Source organism: Plectropomus leopardus, chromosome 13, assembly GCF_026936395.1.
Source record: "Plectropomus leopardus strain MGB_pleo_1.0 chromosome 13, ASM2693639v1, whole genome shotgun sequence".
Classification (NCBI taxonomy): domain Eukaryota; kingdom Metazoa; phylum Chordata; class Actinopteri; order Perciformes; family Serranidae; genus Plectropomus; species Plectropomus leopardus.
This window is the reverse complement of record NC_142188.1, coordinates 34694299-34708294: the sequence shown is the minus strand read 5'-3', so window position 1 is coordinate 34708294 and position 13996 is coordinate 34694299. Positions and strand designations below refer to the sequence as shown.

Sequence of the window (13996 nt, the reverse complement as noted above, 5' to 3'; positions counted from 1 at the left end):
AAGGACAAAATCATATTTAAAATAAGTGGCACAAGTGATCAGGAACTCCACAGGGCACCTTTGAAAGTTACTTGTAAGCAGCTATGCATTTACCTTGACGTTACTTTCACATCTGAGTTCATTTTCATCAATGAACTTCAATACCTTCACCAAAGTGCAGCAGACATCACATACTCTGCAGTTAGAGTTCATTCCACAGATGTAAATAAAACTGATCTTTTTGATTTTTATGTGCCTGTGCTGCTAACAGTGACTGATTTACTGCATGTTTACCGTCTCTGTTGACACACTCTTTCAATTCATTAAGCCAAGCGGGAGAAATCGGAGCCTACAGTAAAATTTGAATTACATGTAATCTCCATCTTGAGGCCAATATCAATCTTTTCTTTCCCATCTGGCAGCTTATATTTATGGTAACATCTACAAGACAGAGGGCTTAGATTTACTGGTTGTGCAATGCAGAAGTAACAACATGTATTTATCTCCATACATGACTCTATTCATTCACATCGCACTTTAAGAATCTCCTCGTGTACTCTGCTGCGGCCTCTATAAACATTTCTCCACTTTCTTTGGGGAGTCTTAAATTTGAACTTTCAGACGCTTATATGACAAATCGTTGCTATTGTGTTTCATGGTGTGAAGAGTTCAAGTAATCCAACCAGGGTGGGAAACCATTTACAGAATATGACCCTCATGCTGTTTGAAAACACTGATATAAATCACATGCTACCTGTGCACACAGTGCAGTGCACAGCTCTGCCCTGCTAACCACCACAAGTCACAGTTTAGTCATGCATCACATGAGCAGCTGATTCATATCTCAGAGTTTTACTACAACTCATCACACTGATGCAGGCACACTAGTCCAGAAATGACCAAAGTAACAAAGGACACCAAATCAAAAATACAAACATATGGCTCAATTTTGTCGTCAACGGGTGATAAACATTTTAATGCAATTCTGCTAATAGAGAACCTGAGGAATGAGTCCCAAATCCCGGAAATCCTGCACCTCCAGTCCCCTTGTCTCAAAGTCAATATTTTTTTATGGGTTTTTGTTTAGAAGTCTGAAATAAAGTCTGTGGTTACCACAAACTGAATAGACTTTCACAAATATTCTACGGCATCAAATACATCAGTAAATACCCCACTGTACACTTTGAAATCTTAATGTGTCTTAAAAAATGTGGTTGCTAATAAATGGCTAAAGAAGACTACATAACATTATCACACCGAACAGCGATTAACACAGCTTTGCAACCTTATAGCGTTGGCAACACAAGTAGTGGTAGTGCAGTACAGAACTACAGAACATTATCACACCAAACAGTGATTAACATGGCTTTGCAACCTTATAGTGTTGGCGACACAAATAGTGGTAGTGCAGTACTTTTGCCTTTTACATCTGGATTTATGCTTTAAATATACTAAAAGTGGTGTTCAGTTGTGAAGATAATCTTACTAACAACAACAAAATGCAAGTATCATGAATGTTTGTTTACCACAGAGCTTATTTTCTGCAATGATCCCAAATCTAATGGAAAAATTCAGTAGGCTTTTTGACAAGGAAAAACCAGCGCATAGTTAGCTTCGGGGTTGGCCTCCAGAAAAACATTTTTCCTGGGCACTCTATGGCACATGGTCCTAAACTTACCTTCTCCCCTGCTTGTCCTTTTAAGCCCTGGGATCAGTCACAGCAGACACAGTCACATGCAAGAAGTTGTGAAGGGAGGAGAGAGACACAAGAGAGAGAGGAACCACTGTTAGAGACATAGAGAGGGTCTGGGGCATGCAGCATACTCAGGACTAATGATTGGGAGGTGGTGAAAGGAATAAGGCAAGCTACTGTATGTGTAGGTTAAGTGGAGCTAAGTGGCAGCTAATGGTCTCAGTATGCTTCAAACAAAGTGCTCATCAGGCCATCTAACAGTATGGGACACATCCTGTCTTATGGCACAATCAATTGTTTATCCAACACTTTTTGTAACTTTCCCAAACAGATATTCCGACATTCACTCAATTTTTTTCATTATTCATACAGTGAATGACGTCACATATCATGAATACTTTAAAACAGATATAACAGATGATTCAACATCTTGAAAAGACTTGTGTTGTTAGTCTGACGTCATTGTGTGAGTCAAGTTCGTCCAAAGCATGCCTGCAGGACTGCAGTGCGCTAACCTGTGCAGCAACAAGATAGACTTTTCTAAAGTACACTGCTATACAACAATTTTGAGTATGGGTTTAACAAGCCACTATATGCCACTTCCTTTGAGGAGGGAACAAGGGAAACATCTGTTTGGGGGACAGGGTTTGACTGACTTGAATACTGAAATAATTCTGATGTTTCTAATTCATAGTATCCTCAGTCTGAAAGATGTTTTGCAGGCCTTTCTGGCTGCTTTGAATGTGAATATAGGATATCTGCTATGACCAACCACAAACAGTCACCATGAACATTTAAAAAACGCTAACCCTAGTCTGATAACTGAACACTCTGAATTTTACATTGTGAAATACCTTAGCCAGGGTAAAAGGCCTGTGAGCTATGGAGATCATGGTGTCATATGAATGAAAAATATGTCTTAAATACATAATATCCACATGCGGCAGGGCTGATTTTTTTTTTTAAAATATGGCCATATCCAAAAGAATGGTTCAAAACTGGCCAAATGAACTGAGTAGTAACCCGGTGAATTACAGACCATTAACTGCTCAGGTAATACCACAGTCAAATATATTTTGTAAAAAGTGGTTCAACTACACTCAACAGCTTGGGTGGGCTGAAAGGGACATCAAGCACAGGTTGTCTTAAATAACACACAGAAATGTCTAAAACCTAAAGAATATATTAAAACTGACAACTGTTAGGCCCCAAAGACACATTCAGAGTGTATTCTGAAGTCTGTCTCTCTGCAGAGAATATGGCACTGCCAATATGGGCTTTTATCAAATATAGCTGTTTGCATCCTGCCTTATTATCATCCATCCATCCATCACTACACATAACATAGCACTGTATTATCTGTAGTGGTGATAACAGTTGTATTTCATATTTGTATAATGCTACAATAATTACCATATTACAATTTACAGATTTATCTTATCAGCTATTTCATGCTCTCTTGAAGCTTTACCATGACAAATGGTCAACAATTACACTACTGCACTTACAATATTAATATAATCAATAATTCAGTTAAAGGCCCCGAACATCCCCACAGGCATTTTCAGTTATTTTGCTTGATTTAGCCCTCTGTTCAGGGTAAACTCCTCTTGGGTGTACAGAGGTCACAGGATTTCTGTAATGATTAAGGTTTTTGTCCTCTGATTTGTCCCACGCTTACAGGTGAGGGAGATGTCAATCAGACAGTGTGGACATCACCACTTGCACCTAATGAGAGCTCTTATCAGCCAACATAAGTGAAACTACTGATGTGGGTAGACCATAGGTACCTTTTGCTTAAAGCACCTCTTTTCTTCGAACTAATATGTTGCTTTTTTCATTGGCCATATCATAAAAAAAAATAGTACCACAGTGATCAACAAGCCCAAGTCACTCACCATTCTCCCAGGAATTCCCATACTTCCTTTGTCACCCTATTCGCCAATGCAAATTCAGAAGGAACAAGGGTCAATAAGAAGGTTAGACTGAGGAGAACTCTTAAAGGGATACCATGACATTTAGAATCAGGAGCTCTTGTAGCGTGCACTCATGAAGTGCCTTGTCTTTTCAAGGCACTTCATGAAGCTAATCTCAATCAGTTCAAGTAAATAGAATCAAAATTGAATCATTTGAATCCGATTCAACCATATAATGGGTCAGTTGTTGCTATACATCACTGACATTGTTAGAATTGGTCATTGAACCTTATAGGTGCCACTGCTGGGAAAGAGATGTTAATACTGGTTTGTAAAAGTCCTAATGCCATGGTATCCTGTTACGGACTAGACTCATTTGTGTTGAGAGGGCTTAGTCAGTTAACCATGCCATGCCTGACATTAAGACTAGAGAGAGAGAGAAGGTCAATGTTATCATCAATATTAAAATCTAAATTAAAAGAATGTGCAATTTCTTGATCTGAAAGTTAATGCAAGTAAAGAACTCTTCAATTCTGAATTAGACAGACAGCCTGACCAAATGCACAAACAGCATTTTTGTTTTTTACTTAAGTGCCTTTGATATTGTGAGCGGACACATGTATAAGGGGTTTGAATCTGCCACTGTGAGATGTCAGTCTGATTTAAAGAAGTATTTCATCGATATAAAGGGAGTACTTTTACCAGACCAATAAATGCTCTTGCTGGTAGGTACGTTATCTGCAATAGTCCGTGTGAAACAGTGTTGGCCGACAATCTTGTATTACAGTTGAACAGCAGGCTGAGAAGTGTTTCTGAAAACACTGTGAAATATGCAACTAAGTCACATAATCTTGGTTTATATTTAATCAGAGCCACCAAGTTTTATAGTTTGATCTCAGTTTTTGCAGCCTCTTTTTTCACTGTGCAGGAAGCAGTATGGCACCCAAACATAAAATATGTTTCTAAAAACATGTCATGAGAGAAATAGGCAGTTCAGCAACATAATATTGATTTATATACAATCAGCATTGCCTAGTTTTACCATTTGATTGGATTTCAGACCGAATTTGAGAGAGGGGCGAGTAAGTCCCTTGATCCAGCTCTTTACTCTTTGTGTCTGCAGTGGCGAACAATACGTAAATGCGAAAGTACAGTCTGTAGTTATGGCAACAGCCCCAAAGCCAGCGAAACTCTACCAAATGACTTAAATTGCAGTGTTTATCCAGGAGGAGGAAGGAGGGATATCGAGGCAGGTATGTAAGCATACTACCCACATTGTTATGATATAAAGCTGGTTGAAAAATGGCAAAGTACCCTTTTTACACCTTTCACACTGTTGTTATCACACGCTGGTGGCAGACCGGAAGGCACCAGTCGTGTGTGCATGAAACACTCAAGGACAGCGTCAGGTAACAACCCTGCTGGTAACCACTTAATGTAAGAAGCATGAGTGCACTTATAGAGTGGGCAGGTGGGCACGCGAGGAGGTGGATGGGTCCCATAAACAACTGACTTTCGTATGGTAGTCTGCAGTTCACTTCCCGTGTGGATGTGTGTGTATTTATTATTTTTTTTATTACACCTCACCATGTGCCTCTTTTGCCAAAACCTAACCATCAGTGACTTTCTTGCCTAATCTTAATGATTGTGACAGTCTGCACTGTTGTGTAACAGTGTAACATAAAGACCATGCTGCTCTCTGCATGTGTAAACAGCTGACACAAAAGGATACCTAAAACCTCATAAGTAGACGCAGAATGTCCTGACAGAGTGGCATGTAACATGACAAGTTCAGAGTGAGAACCTGTTTCTCCCCTGGCAAAGTATTCAGCTAATGAGTTTTTTATGGGAGGTCCATTTGCTATTTTTATTTGTGCAGGAAGAAAGTCCTCCACATCCAGCTTCTGCAGGCATTTTAGCCAAATTTTCAGTTTATCAGTTACATTATCTGGAACACTTTCTCTAACAGATGAGGAGGAATTTGTCCATGTCTCGTGACCAGCAAAACAAAGACCACTGACAATTCAATGAATGCTGCATGTGTACCATCAGAATGATTCATGATGATGTCTGAATAAGATGTAAACCATCAATCATCTTTCCGAGCAACATACCCATGGACTTATGCTGAAATCTGGTGTTGCCCTGCAGACAGGAGATTTCACATGATATGACCGTCAGTGTTGATGAAGACGAAGTGCCTAACTTTCTCACCCCTCATCTCGTCTGTGCATGCTGAGTCTGGACCTGGCTTTAACTGTTTTCAGTCCCAATGCATCAGATGTGCTGCTGTCTCTGTCATTAGTATGTGGTATATTTTTGAAAGCCTTTAAATACCATCAGGCTCCAGCTGGCCTCTTTGAAACCCTGTCCAAGGTTCTGATTTAAACCAAGGCCACAGGGAGAATCTGCCACCGCCAAAAAGGTTTTAATCCAGAGCAGGGGGCTTTACAAAGTGCCTCACATGATTATTTGCTGTAACCACAAAATATAACCTTCACTCAAGATGGTTTTAAAGCCCTGAGATCTATTAAGTGTTTGTGAAACCTCATTCAGTTCATGTGTTGCACCCATAGACTGTATATAAAGATAGACAACATGACAGCTCCCCCAAAGTGAGGTTATTCAATCTCGACTGCCCCCTAGTGTTTGATTGCAGTACAAGTCCTAAGACCTGCCCCTCCATGTAAGTGAGTTGTCATAGGTTGAACTAAAAACTCAAAGTATACGCCAAATAAATTTTTCCCAAAGATGGTTTCTGTCACTGAAGGTAGGTCTCATCACCCTGATTTTGGTTTGAGAATTTCTTTTTCATGATAAGTTTGGTTTTCATGAGTTATTTTTACCTTCATCTTGTTTTGTTTACTTCCCTTCCCTTCTTCTTCTTCCTCTTCTGTTTTTCCAGCATTTGTCTATGAATTTATGCTGTTCGACTTCTTTCTAAGCGCCTGGTGCTATCGAGCAGGGTGGTTGAGGTGTACACATGAAAGCACAAATCAACCCCTAACCAGTCTGACTTTGTAAATGCACTGAATTTGCAGTTTATGTGTGTGTGCGTTTGTGTGTGTGTGTGAGGGGGGGGGGGGCATGATAAGGCAACAGTGTGTATGATCCATCACGGTGTATGTGAGGTCTATGAGCTATGATGTCATATGCTGAAAGAACCTGGTCGATAGGAAACAATGCACCCTGATTTTAAATTCTTTTAGGCCCTTGTTCCAAAAACCACATCCTCCCAGCCTCATTCAGTCAAAGACCACTCATGATTTCATTTCCTGCTGCTTGACGGGTGTAATTGATCACGACTCCTGGGCTGAATTTCATCCTCAATTTGAGACAAACTGTCAGTGAAACTCCAGCAAATGACCATGGGAGAAAACACAGCAGTTTTCTCAACCTGAGACACTTTTATGGACCTGTTTTACAAGCCAGCCTGGCGGAACCAAATGTGGGGTTTGCTGTTTGTACCTGACTACTGAGGACAAAGGTCAGATACTCGAGGGCCACCTGCTGTCATGAAAGGAAGCATGTGGGTTTCGACATGCTGAGAGCGCTAGCTTAGCAGCAGCAGCAGAACAGAGTTACACTGATGAAGGTAGATGTGATCAAACAAGCAGATTTGGTCAGAGAGATAGGATTATCGTTACATTCAAGCTGTGGCAGAAAAAGACAGAAACTGAATAAAACAACCCAGAGGCCATGGCATGATGCATCCAGCTGCTGGAGTTATCATGATGTGAGAGCACACAGTTCACTGCTGTACTGACATCTCAGATGTTTCTGAACTGAGACATGATCATAGAAATAATATAAAATCAGGTAGTTCGACTCATTTGAATCTTTCTCTGGGCATTTGAGTTGTATGATAAGCCATTGATGGATGGAACTTTCACTCAAAATACATTCACATAAATATAATTAGCTTGCTTGTTGTGTAGAAAAATGTAATCCTGTCTTGGTTAATTTTTTTATTTACATAGAGTAAACATTTATCAAATAAATCTATGAATATCAGTCTGATGTTGGAGTGCCTGTGAACATCAGCACTCAATGGCCCCATTTAACCCTTGTTTTTCCTCTATCTTTGAAATCATGTTTTTCTATGCTGTCATATTGCCTGGCTTCATCTTTCCTCAGTGCTCCAATGATGCGGTGAAGCATCAACCAATCATACTGTTTGCTTTTGGCTGTGTTACTGTGTTATTTAGCAAAATTAGCTGACAGGATGTTCACTGCTTGTGCCGGTTGGTGCACACAGAGATGATATGTGATGTTAAGCTTCGACACTGATCATAAACAAAGATATTTATATTCTATATTTCATGACTAAATACCAAACTTCAGTCCAGGTGCTTTATGGCAAGTATCAGACACACACAAGAATGTGACAACGTAACTACCAACACATTCTCACTCTAAACCCGTCACATGGTGCTGCTCTGTCTGTGAAAGCAGCGTGGTCCTTATGTTTACACAACTGTGCGGACCATCATGATGGTTGGGATTAGGCAACAAAGTCACAGATGGTTAGGTCTCGGCAAAATAAGCACATGTTGAGGTGTAGAAAAGAACCAAACACATCCACATGAGAAGTGAACTCTGCACTCCCACACAAAGTAAGCTGTTTGTGGGACCTATCCACCTCCTCACCCACCAACTCTATAAGAGCATGCGGGCTCCTTATATTACATGGTTACCTGCATTATTACCTGCCGCTTTCCTTCAGCATTTCATGCACACGCAACCAGTTCTGTTTGTTTGTTTGGTTGTGCTTTCACGTGATGCCAGCCAGCATGTTGCATGTGGACGCTTCCTGTGCGTTCTGGCCGTCCACTAGCATATGATAACAACGCCACTGGTTACGTCCAACTGCGCTGTCATTTGACATCATCCAGCCGTATTCTGGTTGTACGTGGAAGGTGGCTTTTGGCATCACACTCATATGCCGAAAGCACTGACAGAGTGACACTATGTGACAAGTTTGGAGTGAGAACTGGCTGTAACTAGTGTATGAACAACACTTCCATAGTGACTGCACGCTGCATTAGTCACATTAGGCCTCATTCACAAACAGTGCGCACGCACAACTCGTTGCTAAAACTGTGCATATGGACATTTTAGTAGAAATCCTGAATTCCCAAATGTTTTCTTACCAGAATTTTTTTATTACTGTGCCAACAAATTTAGAACTGCCTCAGACTATGTATACGCACAAATGATAAAGGCCCTGCTGTCGTTGAAAATGTAAACACCTTTAACTAAATGCAGAGCATATTAAAACTCCATTCATTAAAACAGGATTTGATAGTAAATATTCTATTAATTTAGTAATGATGCACTTTTTCATCCTTGACTTTTCATCCTCATCAAGTATTTGGGCTTGGCAGTATACTGATCACAGACAGCAGGCAGGTTTACAATGATTCTAATTTTTACCAATATAGGAACGTTGGTAAGAACAAACTCAGCTGGTGCGCACGGGTCATGAATCGGATGTTTTGCAGGCGCACATATTTTATGTGCAGAATAAGAACCTTTCAATGCACAGATTAGTAGTTGAGGCCCAATATAATGTTTGACCAGCATGCTACTTGATAGCTCAACAATCTGACATTACACACTGCAATATGAAGTAGTTTGCAGAAGATAATAACAAGCCTTAAACTATTGGTCATCCAAAACAAAGTATTGCTTCTGAATTAAAGCTTAAATTTGTGAGATGGAGTTTTTGTTATTTCCTATATCAAAAGTTTCATAGCCTAACTTAGTGCAGCACTCCTGCTTCCTTCAAAACAAATACAGTGAAGGCTATCATATATTTTGTTGGAGACAGAGTTTTTTTTTTTTAAAGAAATTTGTACACTGATTTTCACAAAAAGTCTCAGAGACAGCTATGGCCATCAATAGCTGGAAGGGATTGAAATTCACTATGATCATTTCAACTCATCCAATCAAAGACTCAGCAGAGAGCAGGCAAGACATCAATACAGCAGAGATTACTATTCACACATGCAAATATTGCTGTGTATGTAGAGCCATACAGAGACACAAGTTGAAAAGAGAGTTACCGGAAAGCCTGCTCGTCCAGGAGGACCCTGAAAAAGGGTAAGAGAGAATTGGTACAAAAGGAAAGAGAACATATTAAAGATAAAGTCAACATAATGAAATCTGTCTGCACTGAACCAGGCCAGAATAAATGTGATGGAGAGACATGAGATGGTCACTGTCTTGTATGAACATGTTTTATTTTGGCCTTTTAAGCTCAGTGACGGCACACAGAAAGAACACTGCTGATGCAGTAACATGCTTCTATAGACTCTGGTCTACAGGCATTCACCCAATCATATTTTAACACAAATGAACACACAACACATAAAAGAACAAATACTTTCTTAATTTCCCCAGAAAGACTCATGCAAAGATTGATTTTTGAAAACGCATGCTGAAAGGTCTGATGTTTCTGTGTTAAAACTCCTGTTCTTAGCTCCTAGCTGACCTCACTGTACTTGAGTATTTTTCTAATGCGGATAACAACATAGTCAGCATAGATGCTTTCATCAAAAGTAAATCACAAAGAGTGAGAATACAATGGCTTTCAGTTCTGGTCAGGTTCTGAGAACAAGATGGAGCACATAGTCGGAGGTCAAGTATGTTTTGTTTCATTGAGCGAGCGGAAAACAAACGCTGCTTGTGTGAGCAGCTCTTTAGGAAAGGATGGAATGCTAATTGGTTGGAAGTCAAAACAGGAACTCTTGACGTTTTCCAAAAAGCTTCTTTGATGCTGATGCCTTACTGAAGAGAATTATAACTGAATGCTGGCATGACATAGAGAGAGAGGGAGAAAGAGAGACAGAGAGAAAGAGAGAGAGAAAGTGCATGGGCGACAGCAGGAGAGGGGAAGTCACTCCTCTCACATCAGTAATCTGGGATGGAAGGAACATAAAACGTCCTTCTGAGCCCTTGTTTACTGGCTTTAATGATTGAATATAAATGTCTACTTAGAACTGATTTTTTTCTGTTAATATTGTGATTAAACTTGTGACTTCATGTGAGGTCCTGCCCCTTAGGTCGGGAAACAGTGAACTGATCAAAGAAGGAGATATGTGTCTAAAATAAGAAATTAAAATATAGGTTTGACCTTTTCTGCTGCTCTGAGGTCAGTGGTCAATCAGTCACTAACAATCACTAATCTATCCCCCTCAGCTGACAGACAGAGATACTGTGTCAATGCTTTTGTGTTAAGAATTCCTTTTGTGCAGGGGCTTGATAATGCATCATGACAAATGTTTTGTCTAACTTAAAAGAATACTCTACCAGAAGTCTTGTTGGATTATTGAAAGGTGGCTCAGTGATTTTGGTGGAAGATTGTTATCCCAATAGCCACCTTTCGCGTCCACATGACGCATCCCTTGAAACAGCAGGTGAGACCACAGCCAGACAAAAGTGGCCACAGTGTTATTATGCAGTGGCTGTGGTTCAGAGGAAGAGCGGGTCAACCTCTAATAGGAAGCTCAGCAGTTTGATCCCCAGCTCCTCCAGTCAACATGTCAAAGTATCCTTGGGTAAGATACTGAACCCAAAATTGCTCGCCATCAGAATGTGCGTGCGTGGAAGCACTTGTTTTGAAAGAAAGAGTTTTTCTTTAGTCATCGGGCCTTTTAACAGAAGTGTTTCCTAATGGTTTGTGTTGTTGGTTAATATGTTTTGTTCTTGAGTATCTGGTGGTAGCTTGTACGGCCACCAATGTGAATGTGTCTGTGACTGGGTGAATGTGACATGTAGTGTGAAAGCGCTTTAAGTAGTCAAAAAGAGTAAAATAGCGCTATACAAGTGCAATCCATTTACCTACCATGTCCGCATGATACGCAGACGGGCAGCATCATATGAGAATGTGGTCGGACGGAACCTGTCCCATCTGCCTGAAACTTGGCAGGACTGTGTCAGGTTGAAACACTGTCAGTCACAATTTAATATAAGGAGCACAAGGCTGCAGGTGGGAGGGGGTGATGGATGGATGAAACAAACCCTGGCCTTCAGTGGCCACGCTTTCTCAGGATCTTTGGGCCTTTGCCTACTTTGCCAGGTTGGAAATCCAACTTTTTTACTTATGTTGTGGAGTAACTGTAAAGTGGTAAGATAGGTTTCTACACATATTTGTGACAATAAAGGTGCTACAGATTTGCATGGCAAGCTCTCTCAGCCATTTTTCAGGTCACAGGTGTTAAATATTTTCATTTCTTTCATGTTGTACATTCAGATTATGTTTTTGCCTTGTCAACTTTTTTCATTGCAATTGAATTGTAGCCTCCTACAGATTAGCATGAACTTTCTATGTGTTTGATGTCATCATGTTGTGGATAAAGAGTTAAACAGTAGAAAATGCAATACTTTTGGGATTCACATATTTATTTCTTTTGTTTGCTTTGGAATAGCACAAGAAAACAGAGAAGAAAACTCAAACTTGATCAAATTTCACACAGAACTCAAATAATGGACTGGCCAAAATTATGGGCACCTTTTTAAAACTGTAAGAAATAATTGCATTTCAAGCATGTGATGCCCCTGTAATTTGTATTTAGACCCACCTGTGGCAAGTAACAGGTGTGGGCAATATAGTAATCACACCTGCAACCAGTTAAAATGGAGAAAAGTTGACTCAACCTTTGTGTTGTGTGTCACACTGAGCATGGAGAAAAGAAAGAAGAGTAAAGAGTTATCTGAGGATTTGAGAGCCAAAATTGTGGAAAAACATGGACAATCTTAAGTCTACAAGTCCATCTTCAGAGATCTTAATGTTCCTGTGTCCACTGTGTGCAATGTCATCAAAAAGTGCACAGCCTATGGCACTGTAGCTAACCTCCCTGGATGTGGACAGAAGAGCAAAATTGATGTAAGATTAAAACGAAGGATTGTTGGAATGGTGAATAAAGATCCTCGATTGACTTCTAAAAAAATTCAAGCTGACCTGCAGACACAGGGTACAACAGTGTCAGTGTCATCTGTCGCCATCTGAATGAAAAGGGACGTTATGGTAGGAGACCCAGGAGGACACCACCGCTGACACAAAGGCATAAAAAAGCCAGACTGGAGTTTGCCAAAACATATGACGAAGCTACAATCCTTTTGGTAGAACGTACTGTGAACAGATGAGACTAAAGTAGAGCTTTTAGGTAGAGTACATCATAGCACTGCATACGGAAAACGAAATGCGGCCTTCAAAGAAAAGAACACAGTCCCTTAAGTCAAACATGGTGGAGGTTCAAAGATGTTTTTCTGGCACTGGTTGCCTTGACTGTTCGATTGGCATCATGAAATCTGATGATTATCGAAGAATTTTGGGGCACAACGTAGTGCCCAGTGTCAGAAAGCTGCGTCTCCACCAGAGGTCATCGGTCTTCCAGGAGGAAAATGACCCAAAACACACTTCAAAAAGCACTGGAGACTTCTGAAATGGTCAGCTATGAGTCCAAATCTGAATCCCATTTGTTGATCAAATTCACCCACCCACACTACCTGGAGTCTGCATAAATAGAGCCTGGGTCTGCTGAAGGTGATATTGTTGTTTGGGCTGTGATAGCCATGTGATAGCCAGCATAGCTAACTTAGTTAGCTCAGTTTGGCCTCCTGGGGGATAGCCATGTGTTAGCTTAGCTTGGCTTTGTATCTGTGGTAGCCTGTGGTATCTGTCTGTAGGCTGTGACAGCCATGTGATAACTAGCCTAGCAAGCATGGCTAGCATAGCTTAGCCTTAGCCTTGTATCTGTGATAGCCACGTATTAGTGAAGCTTAGCCTTGTGAATGTGATAGCTTTTTAGCAGTTTAGCTTGTATCTGTGAGAGCTTTGTAGTAGTTTAGCTTAGCCTTGTATCTGTGATAGCCAGGTGGTACTGCCACTACCTGGAGCTCGCATAAATGGAGCCTAGGTCTGCTGAAGGTGGCAGGCTTGTTTGGGCTGCATAGGAGCAGTGAGGGCTGGCACTAGGGGAGTGGCTTTGGGATGCTAGAGTTCACGGCCTAGCCTCCTGGAGGTGTTGTTGGACCAACTAGGTGAAACACTGATGTAAGAAGGTTCCCACCTGATGACCCCAAAGATATGTTAGTCTTCACTGCTCTCTGACCTCTATATTTCAGCCATAATAGCTGATTGGTAAACCTAGTTTCTTTAGTCTGTATATTCCCGGAGCACAAGTTTCTTGTGCTCAGTTGAAATCTCTGTCCGTGTGATGGGGTGGAGGGGGAGGTGGAAGAGGTTTCGGCCGGATCTGGCGGGGATGGTTTTTTGTCCGTTCAGACCTGCCACCCTGGCTCTGCCTCCTCTTTCTTTCTTTTTTATTACTGTTCTCTGGCATTCATATGTAAGTCATAATTGCTGATCAGTGACCCTAGGATCCTCATTAAGTGCTTATCC

General features: G+C 40.8%; 1 protein-coding gene across 1 annotated transcript in view; it reads right to left on the bottom strand.

Moving 5' to 3' along the window:
- The window catches only part of LOC121954328 (uncharacterized), an 83066-nt gene extending 73389 nt beyond the window's left edge, over positions 1 to 9677 (bottom strand). Inside the window, exons 1-3 of the mRNA XM_042501753.2 lie at positions 9657 to 9677; positions 3571 to 3606; positions 1658 to 1684 (exon numbers count right to left, since the gene is read on the bottom strand). Of these exons, the coding sequence (XP_042357687.2) occupies positions 1658 to 1684; positions 3571 to 3591 (48 nt within the window). The 5' untranslated portion in view covers positions 3592 to 3606; positions 9657 to 9677. The remainder of the gene's footprint in view (positions 1 to 1657; positions 1685 to 3570; positions 3607 to 9656) is intronic.
- Positions 9678 to 13996: the final 4319 nt, after the last annotated feature.